Source organism: Artemia sp. Qi Xiang Cuo, chromosome 13, assembly GCF_049724085.1.
Source record: "Artemia sp. Qi Xiang Cuo chromosome 13, ASM4972408v1, whole genome shotgun sequence".
NCBI classification, from domain to species: Eukaryota; Metazoa; Arthropoda; class Branchiopoda; order Anostraca; family Artemiidae; genus Artemia; species Artemia sp. Qi Xiang Cuo.
This window is the reverse complement of record NC_142806.1, coordinates 41,521,717-41,542,881: the sequence shown is the minus strand read 5'-3', so window position 1 is coordinate 41,542,881 and position 21,165 is coordinate 41,521,717. Positions and strand designations below refer to the sequence as shown.

Sequence of the window (21,165 nt, the reverse complement as noted above, 5' to 3'; positions counted from 1 at the left end):
ATATCTTCATTTTAATTCAAATCAGACCCCACAAGTTAAAAGAGCAGTTGTAACTTCTCTCATTGACCGTGCCCTGAACATTTGCTCCGATTCATACATAAAAGCAGAAATAAATTTTATCAGAGATATTCTTTTTGTCAACGGATACCACATTCCTTTTTTCAATAATACGATTAACCATAGACTAAAAAGACATTTTCGTAAAATCAACGATATTTCACAATGTGAGGCTCCGGAAAAACCCTCTAATATAATATATCTTCCGTACATCCCAAGAATCACCACAAAAATATAAAATATTTGCACAAAAAACAATCTGTATTTAGTTTTCACCAACAATTTTAAAATCACAAATTTTTTAAACTCCAGTAAAAAATAAAACCCCAGTTACTCGCCAAAGAGGGGTTTATCAAATACCATGCGATTGTGGCAATTACTACGTTGGTAGAACTCATCAGAATCTGGAAAAACGGATACATCAGCATAAAGAAGACATAGACAAAGCGTTAATTGCTAATAGTTCTAATAAATCCTTTGATTCTGCTTTAGCTAGCCATATATTTGATAATCCCAGCCACACAATACTTTTTGAAAAATCTTCTCTCATTAGTAGTGATTTGGGGATAAAACAGGTGGTCCGGGAATCAATCGAAATTAGGCTCAAAATAAATAAAAATATTTCCTTAAATAGGGACTTAGGAGAATATTCACTGAATTCTTTATACTCAAATTTAATCAAAAATGATCTAACAAAATATTTTATTAAACCACTTGACAATAGTATTGAACCCGTTACAAAAATGCCTTTAAGACTAGCTGCTAAAAAAGCAAGATTCGCTTTGAAAACTTGCAGTTAATAATTTCATTTTATTTCGTTTGAATGAATTCATCCTCTCTCATCATTTTATTTATCAGTCCTGGTTGAACTTCGTTGAAGTAAGGATACTGGGGCTGTTTTAAAGGTTTTTTAAAAGTGTTTTTTAAAAGCATTTTTAGTTTTAAACTTCGTATTTTAATGTAAATTTGTTTTTATATATATTTTTTCTTTAATGTTGTGCTGAAGACGGCCCTTGGACATAGGACCGAAATATTCACCGATTTAAATTGCAATGTCTTGGAAAAAATTTCCCTATTGTTTTTAAGTTGTGTTTGTTTGACTTCAGATTACGTAAGTATGTTGTAAGACCACACTGGCTATGCATGAAGTTTAATAAAAAACGCAAAAAAAGTATGGAAATAATCAAGAAACCAAGAGATGAGGGTGATTGTCTGACACTTGAAATATTTTGGCAAGGACCTCCGCCAAGTCGTCCTCAGTGCTCAACACACACACAAAACACTATCCTTTTGAAGTTAGCTATAACAAGACACAGGAAACGCTGAAGGAAAAAGAAATAAGCCAGGAAAAATGAAAGACAATTCAAAAATTAGATTGGGCAAGAATTATGTCCAAAGCGATTTATGCAGTCTGTCTACAAACCTGATATTATTATTATAGTCAATTGATCTTGGTTTAAAATGAGAAGGAATAAAAGTCGATTCTCTTTACATTAAATTATCGTACATTGAGTTTACTAGAAATATCCCTAACATCAAAGTTTAAAGTGAGGTCCTTAAGTATGTATTTTTTATCTGACTCTATTTTGTATCCCTCCACTTTTGAACATCCAGATTTATTAGTGCTTTTTGACAAGACAAATTGGTTTACAACTTGGCAGTCAATGAAAAGCAGTAAAAAATAAAATACATGCACAAAGACTTTGCTTTAAATTGAACTAGGGTTGCTTCAATAAACCCAATCCAAGATCATGTTAATCCCAGATCAGTTGACTGTAATAACAAAAATAAGGTCAATAGGCAGGCTGTATTAATTCCTAGGGAAATAATTCTGGTCCAATCTAATTTTTGAATCGTCTTCTTTTTATTCCGGCTAGTTTTTTTTTGTGTTTCCTCGATTTCACTTCAAAACTTTGGTTGTTTTTTTTGTGTGCTTGGCGGGGATCCTTGCCAAAAAGTCTGTTGTGTCTTTTCGCTTCGCTTTTTTTTCAACTGGTTGAAAATCACCGTCGCTCCTCGATTATTTCATATTTTCTTCGTTTTTATCAAACTTTAAATTATCTTCAAACCATGCGCATGCCAAGGGTAGTCTAAGGGTCTAAGGGTAGGCTGAATTAGCCATTGAATAAATCAACGCCACTTTTGGATGTTCCAGTGCCATTTTTCAGTAACCATTGGGATCATACCCAAGGATGTCCCTTTTTTGCTAGATTCTCTGCCAGAAATTGTTGACCCAAAATGACCAAAATCGGACATATTATTAGACAGCTGACCAGTTCAATATTCTTATAAATGTCTTTTTGTATCTAGGAGACACCTAATAACCACAACGGTAATCTATCACATTTGCTTTTGTCTCCAAATATTAGGCTGGGATCCTTAAAAAATTGAAGGTGTGCATAGGGCATGTTTAAGATGCTGGAGACTATTTAAAATGTTATGCAGCTATCCATTCGTTCAAAACAGCTAAATGGGCTAGAAAATTAAAAACTTAACTATATATATTGTATTATGTGCTACCTTACTAAGTCCAAAAAGTATGTCTCCATTTTTTTCACCTTAGTAATGTTGAAGCTACCTTTTATAGGTCATTATTGGGGGTTTGTTGGTCAATCTCTGACGTATTTTGGTATAAACAATTCTACTGACAATTGCTCCAATTAGACTCTTTAGGCAAAAAAGGTTCATAGGCAAAAATTACGTTACTATTTGGTTAGTTTATCCTATTGTTTTGGCTATCATAGTGTTTATTTGGTTGATCGTTTAGTATACATCTTAAGGGATGGAAAAGCTTTCACTTTCTTAAGCTAGAAATAGCTGCATTTTTTCAGCATGGATATTTCTTACGCCAACTTTTAATCTTGAAAATTGTTCCAGATTGAAGCTGACTCTGATCGTATTTTCTGCAGTTAGTCCTGCTTAGATTTAAGTGGTTGTAAAAGTAAGTAAAAAGTAAAGAATACGGCATTAGACTCTACAGTCCCTAACGGCGTTGCTGATCTCTGTTTCTTGGCCCTTCAGCCAGGAAGTGCAATGGGGCCAACCATCCTGTGCTTTCGCACACCCTTCCTGTTTATCTACCCCAGATTTCTCCGGGTACCCATTTAAAGCTGGGTCGACTCTGGCTGAGCTTACAGAGTCACACCACTGACTCTCGTCCCAAAACAAATAATTGGATTGGGTAAACTAGGATTCGAACCCTCGACCTCTCGGACACAGAATCCTAAATCCAGCACACCAATCCACTCGGCTAGAATGGCTTAAGTGGTTGACTAATTAAAAATAACTTTACCCTCTTAAAACTATGTCCTCGGGGTGAATTACGGGCAGACTTGGTAACAATTTTTTCCCCACGAAGAGTTAGGCCTACTTAGATTTAAGAGTTTGACTAATTAAATATAACTTGACTGTCTTAAACCTATGCCCTCGGGGTAAATTGCAGGCATTCTTGGTAGCGAAAATTTCACATGGAAATGTGTTTATTAGATTCAATCTTATTAGTGTGAACAGAAAAAAGTGCGTTTTAGTGAGACAGAGTTTTTGCTGTTAAAAAAACAGAATCAAATTTTTAAAGCCAAAATAGAATTATCGAAGAGATCCTAAGTAATTTTTTTTTAAGAAGCTTTATATTTAGTAGCTATATATTTGCGACACTATATTTGCATAAATTGTTGCCATAGAAGACTAAATTCTTATCATCTGTCTTGGAATTTCATATATATTTCTCAAAATGTTTACTAATTTGTTTTTTGTAAGCAAAGTTTTGTTATAAAAAATAAAAATTAACATATAAGTCCAAAACAATTAGTCTGAAACGAACACTCGGTACTTGCATAGCTATCTGTGGTTATGCTTTCAACTAGCTAGCGCTAGTTATCATCTAGAAGCTTCGAAAGTACAACATCGCACCAGAAGCGGAAAAGAAGAATCCCTTTAGTATCAGCATTTAAAGTAGTGTTGGGCGATAATTTGATCAAACGATACATCGAAATATCGATATTTTTACTTTCGATATTCGATAATCGATATATCGATTTCGATATTTCTGATCAGTTTTTATTCAGAATAACTCTTGGCTTTGCAAAGTTAAAAAAAAATTGGGTACTTATCTGTTAGCCACTACACACTCGAGAATCTGAATCTATAAAATCATACAACAACCGGTTTATTGCTGTTTGTATACGGAGACAATTACCTTCGATTCAGTGGAAAACTACATTGTAGCTATGTTTTAATAAATATTTAGTTGGCATTTTGGTTTATTTAGGTTAGGTTACTTATTGCATGCAGCACCGCTATACTTAACCCCCACCCCACCATCCCCCTAGTGTGCAAATATACAGCCCAAATTATATATATGATTGATGATTTTATATGATGATTTTTTTTACGTATGAAAAAAGATGATTGATATCGAATCTACACGGGCCGAAATTAATCCTTCTCTCCTTTGGCGTTTTTTGTCCTCTAAAAGCGATGAGTCTTTATCCGCATCTGCTATCCCTGATTTTGAATGGTACGCATATTATAGATTCAATATATATTATTATATTATTATTATTATTATATCCTATCTATTTCCCAAGTATATCGGTTGTTTCTACCCAGTACCTGTAGATCCAAATTCTCGAATGTGTACTGGCTGATAGAAAAGTACCAACAATTATAATAAAAGTGTATTTTGCACAATTTTTTTAAACTTTGAATAATAGAAAATCAAGTAATAAAAACAAACTTCGATTACAAGAGTGAATATCAGAGAAATCTAGACTTGAAATTACTCGGGCTCAGGGTAAAGAAAGATGACCTACTGACTACTTTTGGCTATTCAAACTCAGCAACATGTCAATGTTTTTTCCCTGAGCATTTGTTCTACCTTTCAGTGATTAAATAAAAAAAAAGAAAACAGGTTTTTACAACTGGAAATAAGGTTTAGCATTAAAACATAAAACGAACAGAAATTATTCCGTATATGAGAGGGATGCCCTTCATATACGTTTTTTCTAGTATTTTAAAAACAATCTTCTTATTCTAATTAAATAGCCCTTGTGTTTCAGGAGTTGTTTTTAAATAATTGGAACTCTTTAAAGGAGGGGGTAACTCCCCTCGCATACGGTAGGATTTCTTTTTGTTTCAAGTTTCATTATGTCTCCCTAGTTTCCGTTGAAAATTTTTTTTTTATTTAATTTTTGGTTGTTTTCCTTTAATACCAGGAAATCATCACTACAAATCCGTCCCTGCTGAAAATTCCACCCAGATATTTTCTTGTGGACAATTTTGCCTAGAAATTTATCTTACTCCTATTTTCATTTGAAAAAAAGACTTGTCTTTCATTTAATTTTTGATCTTTTACAAATCATGCCGGAAAACTCATTCAACAGGAAATTTTTCATTGAAATCCCATCCTCCGAATGGAAAGTTTCTTCCACGGAAAATCCTCTGATGAAGAATTTCTCCCGCGAAAAATTTCAACATGGAGAATATCTCCTGCAAAAAATTCCGCCACGAAGAATTGCTCCCACTGAAAACTTTCTGTACCGAGAGTAAAAGGCGATATATTTAAAATACAAGATTTTTTCCTTCTAAAGATGATTCGGGCAGAAATTAAACATTCCCTAATTGAGTTTATATGCCGCTTCCAAGCGACTAAATATTTTAATCAGCAAAAAATTAATTTTATTCTATCTTCAGTCAGACAACGAAGCTAGTCGTTCAAATTTTGCTAAGATAATTGTAGCAAAAAAAACGCTATGCAAAACATTTCTAAGAAAGTTTAAATGGCAAAAGAACCGTGAGAATGTTTGAATCGTCAAAAAACATCTAAAATAGACTATTGGACAAGAGATTTACGTCCTTGGCCCTCTTGGGCCAATGGCGGGCAGTCCTTACAGCGCAGGACGAAAGAACTGCGTTTGGGAGTGGGGTAAATGTGTTTTTTAATTTTTATCTTAAGTCAGATCTGAGTCTCCCTGGGTTTGATGTACTAATCGTTTCAGATCTGACAAGATTAAAATTAAAAAGTACATTTACCCAACTTTCATACGCAGTTCTTTCGTACTGCACTGTAAGGACTGCCCGCCGATGGCCAAAGAGGACCATGGACGTAAATCTTTCGTCGAATATTCTATTTTAGATGTTTTTTGATGATTCAAGCATTCACACGGTTTTTTTTGCCATATAAGCTTTCTTAGAAATGTTTTGCATAGCATTTTTGTTGCTACTAATTATCTTAGCGAAATTCGAACGACTAGCGTCGTTGTTTGACTGAAGCTAGAATGCAATTTATCTTTTTGCTGATTAAAATTTTTAGACTCTAGGAAGCGGTATTTGAACTCAAAGCTTTGCTTCCGTCTCAAAGCTTTGTTTCCATGGCACAATCAGATCTGATTTAAGAGATACGTATTCTTATAGGCTAGCAGGGGTTAGAAACATTCTTCTAAGCCGTGACGATGACAACTTTTGGTGTTTGCAGGGATGAAAAAACGTGGCCTCTTCTTCTCGGGCTATCTGGGGATCAGATTCCTTTGGGAGCATTTACCTTGGAGACTCACGAACTAATTACCTATTATTGGACTAGACGCAGACATATAAATGAAATAAACACAGATAAAAAGACAATAGATTTATTGAACTTACATGCTTAGATGTACTGCAACGGGTCACTTCAATGACAATAACGATGACCAAAACACAATAATTTCGCTTGAGTCTCCCTGGGTTTGAGGCACTGATCTTTTCTGATCTTACCTGTGATTCAAATAAAAAAGTATATTGACCCAGATCTCAAACGCAGTTCTTTAGTACTGCACTGTAAGGAATGCCCGCCATTTGCCCAAGAGGGCCAAGGACGTAAATCTCTTGTCCAGAAGTCTATTTTAAATGTTTTTGATGATTCAAGCATTCACACGGTTTTTTTTTGCCATTTAAACTTTCTTAGAAATGTTGTGCATAGCATTTTTTTTTGCTACAATTATCTTAGCGAAATTCGAACGACTAGCGTCGTTGTTTGACTGAAGCTAGAATGCAATTTATCTTTTTGTTGATTAAAATTTTTAGACTCTAGGAAGCGGTATTTGAACTCAATTAGGGGACGTTTAATTTCTGCCCGAATCATCTTTAGAAGGAAGGAATCTTGTATTTTAAATATATCGCCTTTTACTCCTTGTACATTTCCCATGGAAAATTTCCCCCTTGGGAGCTCCCTCCCTCCCACAAAAAAATCTTCCAGGCAATTTTAACCTCTCTGAAAATTTACCCCGGATAATATCCCCGGAACATCTCTAGATGTTAAATTGAATCGGCAAAGAGCAAGTAAAATAAATTTGATATAAGAGTTCTGGCAAATTTTCCCGTGTAATATTTCTCCTTATAAGTTCATCTTCGGAAACTTCCCTGCCATGGAAAATTCTCTCCGTGGAAAATCCCCTTGCGCAAAATTTCCCTCCCTAAAAACGTCTGTTTACTTCCAAATAACAGAAACTATATGTAAACAACAGACAAAATTCATAACTTATAGCCGTTCCCCTGGGTACCATGGGAGGATCATGACAATTTCCTCGTAACATCTCTACATCAAAAATTGAATCGGCAGGGAAACATTATGACGAATTTCGTATAGGAGTTATGACAAATTCTCCGGTGTAAAATTCCCCCTTGTTAGTTCAGCCCGGAAACTTCCCTGCCCATGGGAAATTCTACCTGTCAAAAATCCCCCCCCAGTAATTTCCCCCTCCCCTAAAAAGGCCTGTTTACTTAGAAATAAAAAATAATATACGTAAACAATAGGCAAATTCATAACTTAAAGCCCTTTCCTCAGATTGCGGGGAGTCAGGTTATCTCCGGAGGAACATTTTTTCGATCTTTCAACTATGGTGAACAAAATGAATATCTAAAAATTGGGATCGGGTGTTTTCAGGGAAAAAGGGTGTGGGAGGGGGGCTATTGGCTCTCCAATATCTCGGGTCACTTTAAAAGGGAACTAGAACTGTTATTTTCTTTCGAACGAGCACTTTCCCAACATTCTTGGGCCTTTGAATTGATGCGATCACGCTGGCGAAAGAAAGAGGAATAAATAAAAATGCATCCGTGATTTTTATTCTGACAAAAAATACAAAATTCTACATTTACGCTGACGGGAGGTTAAAATCTTTACAAGTAGGGTTCTATAATAAACTGAATCTGAGAGTATGCTGTTATTTAAGAGTTTTGGTCTTCTTGGGGGGTTTCTCTCCTTCCACAAAAATACCGTACATTTTCTCAGGCTCGTTCCTTCTGATAGAACCGTTAAACGGAATGAGTCCCAGATATTTGTGTTACGTAGAAAAAGCCAATTCTCTTTTACATGAGCAAGGCCTATCAGCTTAGAAGGCATTAATACAGTCAAGGCCTTTTGGAGGTTTTCAGCAACATTTAGAAGTTCTCCTGACTAAGCGTATTTTGAGTTTGAGAACAGGGTATGCCAACTTATGGATACAGGTAAGTATGCTGTGTATCAGCATGTATGAGTCAATGGATTAAATACATCATTGTTCTTCTTCTCGCCCATTTCCCAAACAATTTTCTATGTTGGATCTTTTCTGCAGGACGTTTACCAGTAGCAGAAAAGGCCGAAAATAGTCAAATATGTTCAAATATCGTTTTCGATATCCATATTTTTGTTTCGATATTCGATATTTGTTCTGATATAACGATATATAAATATCGATATTGAATATCGCCCAACACTATTTAAAGAGGCAAGAAGTTTGGATTCATTGAATTATCCGTCTTAATCGTAAGTTTGTTATATCCTTTTTTGTATTTGTATGATTATGCTGGAATTATACTTCTTGGGATATTAGCTTACTACATCATCGAGTTCTCTTTTTTTGGAAACCTAGAATATTTAATTTTCTTCACCTTTGTGAATTAATGATGTCGATTTATTTCTTAGATATCTCTGCTTATCATCATTTTTGTTTTGGTAAAGATGTGTTTAGCATCACTTTAGTTTTGGTAAGTAAGGTATTATTACAATATTACCAATCTCAGCAAAGAAGCAATATTAAATTCTGGAATGGCAACTTGATAACATTCTAAAATACTCATCATACCTAAATGCAGGCTGTTAAAACCCCCTCTTGCTTGATGAACAATTTCCCCAATATTTTTAGGGGTATAAATTTAGAATTGTGACTTCTGATAAGGAGACATGTTAAGAAAACAATTCTTATTTTAAAATATGTATTATGATCCCAGTTGACATATTATCCAAAGGGAGAGCCTTTATCATCAAGTATTTCCTCTTTTTCCATCTTAAAAGAAAAAATTACAATTTTTCCATGCTGAAATTCAATGTGTATATCTTTTGAAATTGTTGCTACTATAGCCTCGTTTTCAGGCTCAGTGGGTTCAAACACGAGTTGTTCTCATCTATTGCATCAAGCGTTTTCACAAAGCAGGTTCTCAAGGAAAACACGGGGTTGAAACTTCACAGATGAAAACGCTTGATGCTGAGGAATAGAATTACCCTCTCAATTACTCGGACTATCTGTCTTAATTTTTTCTACAATTAGCTATGTATTCATGCCTATTACAAAACACTTGATTTTTAATTCAAAATCAACTGTTTGGGATCTCAATGAGCAAACTTCATGGGCTGTGAATTCAGGATGGTTAACCATTTTTGAATTTATCGCCAATGAACATAGAACTCGGGTTTGAACCTGGTATTTCTACGGGTTCCAGATTCAAGGAACCTGGGTTCAAACATGATGAGAACCCGGCAGCTTAAAACGCTTAGAAGCAGATTCCTGTTGAACCTGCAACCCTAAAAACGCTTGATGTAGAACTTGATAGCAACCTGTGTTTAAACCCTCTGCCTGAAAATGAGGCTTAATTGTTCTTATAGATAGTTTTCATCTTGTTCATTGTTAATTCTGTTTTTTTTTTTTTAATGAACTGTGGCAAAATATAAATACAACCTAAGCTAACTTCAATTCAAAATCAATCGCATATACTCAATTGGGATGAATGCTCAGAGGGACAGCCAGGATGAATGCTATCTATAAGAACAATTTAAAGCAGCAATTTCAAAAGATTTATGCGTTGCATTCAGGGTGTGGCAAAATTTGTAATTTTTTTCTTTTAAGTTGGAAAAAAGAGGAAACACTTGATGATAAAGGCTCTCCCCTTGGACAATATGTTAACTAGGATCATTATACATATTTTAAAGTAAGAATTGTTTTCTTAACATGTCTCCTTATAAGAAGTCACAATTCCAAATTTTTACCTCTTTAGGCTATGCTGATTGAATCACATCAGAAGTAGAGTTTTGTTAATGCTAATGAAATAAAACAAATTAGGATGAAAATATAGGGTAAGATGCCCAGTAGTTGGACACCTGCCTATTCTTGGACAGAATCTTTGATAGGAATGAATCATAGTCCAATTCCTGGCCAATAGTCTCTAATTCTGGCCACCTGCAATGTATTAATCCCTTTAAAAACTTTGATATTTAAACTAGCCTACATCAATGCATAGCTAAGAATCTAAGCTATGCATAGATATAGTTATTACTAAAATTATTCTAGATTAACAGCTTGAAATTATTAGTTAATTGACTTACTTCCGAGAATCTCTTTTCAGAAATACCAGTTATCCTATTTTGATGTCTATATCCTTTCAGTGTTTCAGGTTTTTTTTACATATTAACAGAAAGCTGATTGTTTGCTGATTCTAAAAATATAACTTTCATTTTTTTTTATATTGGTTCTATAAATCTCAAATATTATATATAATTCTTCTTTTTCAACTGCTTGTCAAAGCAGACCACATTTCGATTTTATGACAACAAGTTTCTCCCACTGGGTTGAACCAAGAAGGTGGTTATCTCTTTACACCCCCTGAGCGGGTGGCTGACTTAAGACCGCCCTAAAGACAAAAAAATTGTGTACCTGTTTTGTAACTTTAATTAGTACAGCTACAGCCAGTACAGGACATGTTTCTTAAAGATGATAGTCGAATTGAACTTATTAGCAATAATAAAGAAAATGGCAGAACAATATATTTATCAATACTCAAGGGGAGTAGGGCTATCTTTTTGTTTTCCAATGAAAATAGTTTTAAAAAATGCATTTTTTAATGGAAAAGTTTTTTTCTATAGAAAAGAGGGTGAAAACAAATTAGCATAACCACAGGCAGCCCTTTAGGGGAAGGATAGTGCTGCCCCATCTAGAAATCGAAAATACTTTTTTGAATTTTTTTATTGAAAATCCAAATTATCCATCTGAAAAAAAGAAAAAACAACCAATTAGCTTTCCAATGGATATATAAAAACTAACCCTCCCCTCCCCCCTCCTTTTTTTACATTTTAGTAAAGTTAAAAAATTAGTCATATAGTAGCCTACCATAAAGGTAAAAGTTAAGTGTTGGGTGATATTTGATTAAATGACATCAATATTTTCACATGTTATTTTCACATGGTCTTCACATGTTGTCATGCATTGAACATTAACGACACATCATATTTTTATCTGTTTTTGGAAAATGCATTAGAACTTCCAGTTTCCAATTCATTTTGCTTATTTGAAAGTTTCAATGAAATTGGTATGGATTATAAAGTGGCAGTACCTATGATGCTGCTTGTATGCCCTTTTGAAAACCTGAATGCATATAGCTTTTTAGTTTGATTGAAACATCCCCTAAGCGTTTGCTAAAAGTTTCACCTTAATAGCCTAAATAGTTACAGTAACTGCAGTTGTAGTTTTAATAGTACTAAAATAATAATAGTAATAGCATTAATAGCATTAATGTACTATTGCCTTTTGGTCATTTGAACATAATTCCTATCAAACCTTTGAAGTTTCAACTTAAAACAATTAGCCTTTGTTATGACATTGCTGATATATCTGTTTCATCTGTATATTTATATACTTCTTATGATTATCATCTTAACGTTCTTAGTCTTACAAGTAGAAAAAATAGAGGTAGTGTTGAAGTAGCAGTAGTGGTAGTATGTGTAGCAGCAGCAGTAGTAGTTGCTGAATATATTGTCTTTTGGTAAATAAATCTTCCCCTTTAATGATTGTCTGAAAGTTCCAACTTAGTCCTCAAATATATTCTTGAGATACGTTCTTTTTACAATGTACAAGCACATAGCGTCTTTTGAATTATATAAAATTTTCCTTGAACAGTATTAAATGTAGTTCTGTGATTGTAGTAGTAATAGTGGCATCAGTAGCATTGATAGTAGTTGTAGTGGTACTAGCATTCAGTGGTAGTAGTTTTCATCGCTCTTACCGTTTCTTGAAAGCTCCGAATTAACATACAGTCATTCCTGAGTTATGCTCTTTTGACTAGCCAAGTGAGTAAACCAACTGAAAATTTGAGTTATAGGTGTAAAAATTCTTCGTCGATAAGTGTAAATTCTTCAAATATTAGTGTCTTGTCTGATGACAGCTGTATTGTCACCTCATTCCACTCAGCCTTGATGTTAAAGTTGGGTACTTCAATGCTGGACCACTTCTGTTCTGTAGAGTACCTTGAAATCTTTTTTATTATCCCTGCATCTAGTGGATGTAATTTATAGTGTTAGCTGGCAAATTTTATATTAATCAATTTTAGAGGAGGAATAGGATTGTGTAAAGTGAAATTGTTCAAAAATAACTGAATTTTGGGTTTCTTTTTGGCCAGAGTTTTGTCTAGTTAAGTCAACCATGAGGAAAATGCCTCATTATTCATCCATGTCCTTTTATTTGACCTGTATTCAGCAGGCGGAGCCTTGACACCTTTAAGGCATCTAGGATTTTAATACAGCAATAACAAAGGTCTTTAACTTGGTTGATCCTGCCGCAATAGTTGCTTGTAAAATTGTAACCCTTTCTTTGCTCTGTTTGCCACTGTGTCACTTTCCATTTTGAAATTGACAAATTTTTATCAGGGAGAAATTTGATATCAGTGGCGGATCCTGGGGGCCGAGGGAGCGTGCGCCCCCTAGTGTAATATAATGTAGTGTAATTTATTTAATTAACTCCAGTTTACGGTAATTAAACTTGCTCATAACGCTCATAAGTTTATTGGATCAACCTATTTGCTCCCTCCCCTTAATAAAAATCCTGGATCTGCCCCCGCTTTATATAACTAGCTGTTTCATCAGTGCTAAAATAGTTTTCGTTAGATAGTCTATTCTTTCAAAATACTCTTTAACGAACCCATTCACTCACCCCAAGCATTAGTGTCCACATGCGCTCTCTCACCACAAACTTTCTTAAACTTTATATTGTGCTTATTTTTAAAATTCTCAACCCAACTGTTATTAGCCTCAATATTATCTTTTACTGTCTTTAAGATTCCAAAATAATGTAGGGTAACTGGCGCATCTGATTAAAATTATGAGATTGCCATTGTGTTCAAAATAGTCCAAAGAAGATATAGCAATGCCTCCAGGATTGACCAGCCCCCATAGAGTAATAGGGCAAGGGTTGTTAGTTATGTCCTTAGGGCTTATGAGGTTTTTATATGAGTAACCGTATAAACTTCGGACGGGACTAATTGGATTGGAGATTTTATAGTCAAAAACCTTCTTAACATACCCTTTTTAAAAGTAAAAAATGTTTTGTGGGTACCCCCCCCCCTTACGCTCATCGTTTCCAAAAAAAAAACAGGATGTTAACTCAATACTTTTGTAGAAAGCAATAAGTGCGTGAAAATTGAATTTTCTTTAATTTTAATTAAACAAAACAAAATAGGATGAAATTATAATAGCTTATGAACAAAATTAGGCTATATATTTTCACTTTAAGGGGGGGGGGGTAAAGCATAACATATATTAAATACGTAACATAATCTAACAAAACCTATGTACCTTTTAGTCCCCCTAAACCCCAAAAATCTAAAGTTTGAATATAGTTCCTGAAGTGAGAAACCTTGTATAATGCCTATCTTTATACAGCGTCTCATATAAGTACCGGGTAATCCGTACCTGTTTTCGCAATAGACTTACCGTTTTCTACAAAAGTACCGTTAACTCCCCACAGCCTCAGGTCAAGGGCTGTATAATAGACAATAATTCATTGTTTACAAATGACATAAGTTAATGAGAAAGGTGGGCGTGTTTGACCTTAACTTTCCAAATTAAGGAAGGGTATTCAGGTAAGTATTTCAGAGAATGTTGAAAAAATTGTTGAACTAAATCAATACACGTTGCATACTGGCTGTCAAAAGGGCGTAACTCAGGAATGACTAAGTACACTAATTTGAAGCTTTTAGGAAATGATAAGCGAGATGATCAATTGTCCAAAAAGGGAATATTTGTACGCCACTATTGTTATTAAAACTACCACAACTTCTACTACTACCACCATCACAAAAACTACTGCTTCTGTAGCAAGTACCACCAAGGCTTAGGAATTGAAATAAAACATCTGAGGAAATGTTGGGAGGGGGCAAGTTGAACTACATCAAAACTTACTCTTTGCATACAGATTGCTGCCACGGGGGTATCAGCCGTATTTTTGGAACGGCTTACCGTATCAAGAGGAAACTTCAGGGGCATCATGAGTGGGATGCTCAACGGACCAAAAAGCAACAAGTACCTGCTTCTACCGCTATTAATGCTGCTGCTAGTACAATTACTACTAATACTACTGGTACAACACTACCTCTGCTGCTACTGTTCCTATTACTACCATTACTACTATGATACTATTACAGTTTAGGCTAAGCTAATGAAGATGAAAATTTTACAAACTATGATGGGAATTTGAATTAAATCATTACAGAAGGGGGGTGCAATTTTACAGAGGGGGATTGACAAAAAGGTAACATATGCATGACAATCAAAATACCTATGATTTGTTTGTATTTTTTATTGGGGGAGTAGTGGGAGCCTGGGGGATAGCTAACCCAAGGCTCTTACTTTGGACTGTGTAATCCTATATACTGATAACTTTTTTGTGACACTAACTTCATCAGTAGTGTGTAATATGTCAACCTTCCTGTTAACACTTATCTATGGAGCTCGGTGCTATGAACTATTTGATTCTTGCTTTTCTATTTTTCTCCTTTAGGCCATATTTAGGTATTATGCTTGAAATATAAGAAAAAAGGCTATGAAATCAACTCATTTTTACTTTAAATTTAAAGACTTTTCTATTAAAACTCAGCTTTTTAAAGCCGCCATGCGAAACATAAATGATACTATAGAGATTACAAACATTAAAAACAACAGAAAACTATTATAACAAGTACAAAGAATGTTGACCTTTAAATAGAAGCAATAAACATTGACGGCCTTATTAATTTCAGAGGTAACATTCTAGTGCTGCCTGTAATAAAGAGCCACAAGTCTACAGTGTCTTGTGTTGTTGTTTTTTTAGACTCTATGGAAGGGGAGCTCTTAAAAACTATAGAAGGAGCTCACTTAATTTGCGACTATATTTCACATGTCCTTTTAAGGGTATATTCTGATTGACAGAAAACCAGCCCCTCTCAGTAACACCAAAAGACATACAATGAAATTTTGAATTATTCATTTTGTCTAAAACAGTTGTAAGGTCTAGTAAATTTGCCTTCAAAGATGACATGGTCCGCAGAGCCACTGCGGCAAGTACTGTAAATAGTACATATTCCTGATTGTTCAAGCATATGTTTTATAATGGAAAAAAGGTGCTTGTTGGTTGATTGGTGTCTAATTGGCTCAAAACTTTCAGGGTTCGTTGTATGGATCTAAGGAATCAAATGTTTCGTTCTAGGACGGGAGGGCGTAGAAGGCTCAGAAATGGTCTAATATCTTTTATCATGGTCAGTTTTAAATTTGTAGTCATGAGTTTTTGGACCATGAATAACTTAAAGTAAAAACGAAATAATGTTACATCATTCCCTTGAAAATGGGGTCTTTGAAAGGGCCAAAAATATTCCTTTATGAGTATCAAATGGGTTGATAAAATCCAAAATATTTAAAGGCTCAAATAAAAAAAAAACTACTACATCGAGTTTAGGTCCCAAAAAAGACTACTATGGGGACCAAAAGTAGAATTTCCCGAAAATCGATTTACATGTTGCTGATTACCTTTTTACAAGATTAATTTTAGTTGTACGTTTGTTGTTAATAGGTTGTTTATATACATATTCTTTTATAGATCGTAGAGAAAAATGTGTGTCTTGAGCAGTTATGGAAGAGAAGCTACAGGTCTTCTTCAAGAAAAGCCAATCAATCGTTCATCTGCTGCAGATTTTCTAAATCGGTTTTCAGGGAATGTTCAAATTTTATCTGGCTCAGGTTTTACACCACAAGATGTTCTATCAAATATATCTGAAGAAGAAATGAGACAGATACTGGAAGACGTTGTTTCAGAGCTAAATGACACATCTATGGATGCTAAAAAAAAGTCCTACAGATAATTCTTTTGTCTCTCGGCTTAGTTCTGGTCTTGCACGATATGGTGTTTTCTATGGTACAGACGACTCTAATTTGCTGCTAAAAGCAAAGGTGCCTTTACTTGAACTCCCAGAAGAAATTGAACTCCTCGGAAGTTCTAAGCCAATTGAATCGAGAACTATCTATTCTAACAGTACTGACCAGTCCAAAGATGAAGTAAGTAGATTTATAGAGAGTGGATGGACCATTGGTGGTAGTATTAATTTAAAGTTACTTTCAGCTGGAATCAAATTTGACGACAAGAGTTACAAGAAGGATTGTTCCTCAAGAAACACTAAGCTAGAAAGCACTGTTTTCAATAAGCTTGCAATTTATCCAGCAGGAGCTTTTAGAATTCCCACTAATCAAATGAAATTAAATAGTGAAGCTGAGGCCGCATTGGTCAGAATAGATACGATTTCAGAAGCTGAAGACTTTCTGCGCACTTTTGGGTCCCATTATCCAGGCGACATTCATCATTACGGAGGCATAGTACATTTATCATGCGAAATTACAGCAAGCGATTGTTGCTCAGTGTCTGAATTAGAATCAAATGCAGAGAGAGTTTGCGGCCACGTTATTTTGGCAGGGACTAAGAAATGGTTTCAAAGCAAATGCCGATTACAAAAAAAATGAATATCAACATAAACAACAAAAGGCAGGAAGGCAATCAAGTAAGAGCATACATTTGGCTGTTTATGGACCACAAACGGCTCCTCCTTTGTTTTGTGAACTAATCAAAAAAACACCTGAAGAAGCGGTTATCATAGATAGAGGAGATCTTAAAAATCTTATTCCTGTGTGGAGTCTTGTGGGTAATGAGCTAAAACATCAAGCTGAATTGATCAAAACTGCCTGGATGAGATTAACAAAAGATATAAAATCCCAAGACATACAAGATCTTCGTTCTCATTAACGTAACTATGATTTGGAGCTGGCAAGGAAAAATATGCTGCAACTCCCGGATTTGCAAAGACAGCAAAAGAGGAAGTCTTCGGCTGAAGATAATACTGTCCAAGACGCACAAAAGACTGAAGAGAAAAACCAAATGGAGTCCTTAACTCCTGTTATTAGCGTTAAAACTGACTTAACAAAGCAACCTAAATTGAATATACCAAACAGAGAAAATATATCCAACCTAACGCAACAAAAATTTCTTGAGGAAAGTTTAGTTAGTGCATTCGTCATTGATTGTCCTCGCGACTTAACCAATGTTTCTTATAGAATGCTTCACCGTCTGGAACTAAAATATTGTAATTTACCTGATGAAGGATCAAACAATTTTTCAGAGTCTGAGGAAGATTTCTGGCCTGAAATTGAACAAATAAAAAGAGAACAAAAATTTGATGTTTCCAACCTTCTCAGCATATTCAGTCAGAGATAAAGTAAATATTTTGCGACTTCTTCTCGAATCAAGATTTGCTATTCCTATATGTTCCAAAGACACTATAGAATTGCTTAGAATCACCCAAAGATTAGAAGAAGATATATTCCTTGGGGAAGACCTAAAGCTGCCCCGAATTGCTATAATTAGTCAAGTAACCTTTGATAGTTCTGCTGGAAAAATTATGGAAGATCTTTTCCATTTAAAAACTTCTCTAAAAACTGATGAGACATCAAGCATGGAGGTTGGACAGGGTTTGGTCTGCTTCGAAAATGGAGATAAGAAATCTTGCATCGTCATACATATTCGTGGTGATTTTAAACCCTATTTGAAATCGCTAACAGAATTCACTGACTACTTAATAGTTGAAGACGAATTTACCTTTAAATCAGATAAAGTTTCTCATTTTATGGGCACATATTCTCATGAAAAAAATTTGCCACAATTCATTTCCATATGGATCCCTAACCTTCAAAAAGCTCTATCAAATCACCGTCCCTTTTGTCTTATTGAGGGTTCATTTGATTATTTCAGTGGAATCCAGCGAAACCTCCAATTAGGAGTAGTTTTTCGCAAAGTTGGACTGCACGCCAACTCATTGTATTCAATATTTCCTGGCGAAGGCTCTTTAAGTTCTGATATCAATAATCTACGACAAATGTATATGGATGTTTCTATATGGATGGCTTAGAAGATTATAGATCAAAAGTGTTCATATTGCAAAAGAGTTTTGCAAAAGAAGGGGAGTTTAGAGAAAAATTAAACGAATTTGAACTTGTCAATGACAATGGCAGTCGTTTAGATATGCAGAAGAAAATATCCAACGAAGAAAAGTTCCGTTTCAGTAACAGAAAAAAAAACGACCCACTTATCAACTTTTTCTTGAAAGGACTCCAAAAGAATGATATTGATCATATTTTGCTTCATCTTCGCGTCATTGATGACGCTATTTCAGTGAAAATAAAAAAATCCAAGATTGTAGGTGGACTAGAAGAAGCAGTGCATCAGAAACAAATGAACTTCTTGGATAGTTTGCAATTGTCAGGCAGTGGTCCTGAATTTCATAATAAGAAAGAATCTAATAGGAAAGATTTATTGGCTGCAAAAGAGAAGCGTAACTTTGCTCTTCTTTCACTTCGTCACTTATGGAGGGAAGTTTCGCTATTTTATTCATCAGGAAAGTGTGCAGATTTGGAATATTTAACACACTTGGCTGCATCTTGTTTGATAGCTGGTGAAACTTTAGAGGTCTACGATGGAGATGCAAATATGCTAAATGTTGATTGGATTGGCGCATTATAAATAACAGAGTCAAACTCAAAACGAGAAGAAACTAAAATGATTAGGACTGGAGCCACATATAACTTCTAAATACTATCAGCTAATTTGAAATCATAAAACATTCAAACAGTATTTTGTTCTCAATTAAGAGCAAGTTTTGTGCTGGTCTTTGAAAGGCAAGGTGTCGTCAGCCCTACTTATCTTAGCTCCCCCTCCATTTGAGTTTGAATGAGTTATTTATTTTAATTAATTAAAAAAACAACTTTCCCACAAAACAAGTTTTTCAAAGAAAGGTAAAGAGCTCCATTAAGCCAAAAATGACCGGAAATAAAGTCAAATAATCTTCCAAGCGTAAAACTACGACAAATGACTATCAATAAATAAATGAAACTCAAAACGAACTGGAATTACAATAAATAGCGAGTCAATCTCAAAACGAGCAAAAATTAACATTAGTACGGCTGACAACCGGCATGCTTTATAAAGACCAGAACAAAATTTGCACTTTACTGATGGAAAAAAAACGAAAGATCGTGGATTTTCAGTTTAATTGACATATACTGATATTTATTCTTCAAACTTTTGATAAATTTTTATATATGAAATTAAAAAAGGTGAAAAAATTTAAAACGTGTTTTGTTTTCTGTAAAGCGCAAATTATGTTCTGGTCTTGAGAAAGCATGGGGGTTATCAGCCGTAATAAAGTTAATTTTTGCTCGTTTTGACATTGACTCCTAGTTATTGTAATTAATGTTTGTTTTGACTTTCGTTTATCAATTGAAATTGCGATTTTCAATGGAAATATCATCGAAATTTTCAATGATATTTCTAGCTATTATAGAGTGGTGCTGCCTATGATATTACTTATATGCCCTTTTGAAAACCTGTTTTATCGTCTGATTGAAACCTGTTTTATGCATACAGTTTTATCGTCTAATTGAAACTCCTCCTAAACTTTCCCTAAAAGTTTCACTTTAATACCCTTAGCGTTGTTAGTTACAGTAACTGTGGTGGTAGTATTAAAAGTAGACACATAGTGCCTTCTGGCCAGTTCAAAGTCTCCCAAGACTTACCCTTAAAGGTCTAACTTAATTAGGTCTTCTTCATATATTGCTTTGTCACCTTTTTGAAAGTCCACATGATCAAAGTTTATTTTTATTTATTTCAACTTCTACCTAAATATTCCTTAAAAGATTCACCTTAATATCCTTAGATTGCATAGTAGCAATAGCTGTAGCAGCATTAGTAGCAATAGCTGTAGCAGCATTAGTAGCAGTATGCGCATAACCCCTTTGGTTTCTTCAAAATCCCCTTCCAAGCACTAACATTACTAGGGCTGACAACCCCCATGCCTTCTCAAGACCAGAACATAACTTAGGCTTTACTGAAAAAAAAAGACTGTGGATTGTCAGTTTGATATACCTATAAACAAAAAAACGAAGTGCCGATTAGACCAGGTACCCCCCCCCCCTAAAATTCAGCCTATGGGCACCCATGACTATTACATATATGGGTGAGGAGTTGTCCCCTCCTAAATACATCGCTCTTCACGCTACAGTTTTTTGGCACTTTAAAAAAGTTACTTATTGTCCTAATTAAACGACCCTTGTGTTTCAGGAGTCGTTTTAAAGAACTGGGACAAAATTTAAACTTTAACGTAAAGAGCAAGGTGTTGAGGAGGGGCCAACCCCCTTGTATACGTAATAATTTCTGTTCCTTTTAAGTTTTAATGTTGATCCTTACTTTCAGTTGAAAAAAACTTTTTGTTTTTTAAATTTAATTTAAAAGGAAGAAGAAGAGGAATTTATAGTTTCCAGGGGATATCTTACTGAACAAAACTAGCGCAGAGGATGGAAGCTGAACGTGTTTTCTCTTTAACAGATAAAACACGAACTGACAATCCCATTTATGCCTGTGCAGTAGGTAATGAAAAAATCAGCCGTGTTTGAAGGCTTGGGACTTAATAAAATTAAAACAAATTTTTGGACATGCACAAAAAGAAACTATTGCCAAAATAGAACAAAAACTTTGAGTAAACGTTTCGCAA

General features: G+C 34.7%; 1 protein-coding gene and 1 pseudogene across 2 annotated transcripts in view; both read left to right on the top strand.

The window, feature by feature from the left end:
* Positions 1 to 8,785: 8,785 nt before the first annotated feature.
* The window catches only part of gbb (TGF-beta family member glass bottom boat), a 113,644-nt gene continuing 101,264 nt past the window's right edge, over positions 8,786 to 21,165 (top strand). The window contains exon 1 of one of the 2 annotated variants that reach the window (XM_089099390.1): positions 8,786 to 8,830. Coding sequence is in view for 1 of the 2 variants with exons in the window: in XM_089099388.1 (XP_088955514.1) it covers positions 10,211 to 10,269 (59 nt within the window). In the remaining variant the exon portion in view is untranslated. Of the gene's footprint in view, positions 8,831 to 10,195; positions 10,270 to 21,165 lie in introns of those variants that run through there. The other variant, XM_089099388.1, reaches the window with a different exon arrangement.
* Positions 15,614 to 20,587, top strand: LOC148945293 (uncharacterized; annotated as a pseudogene).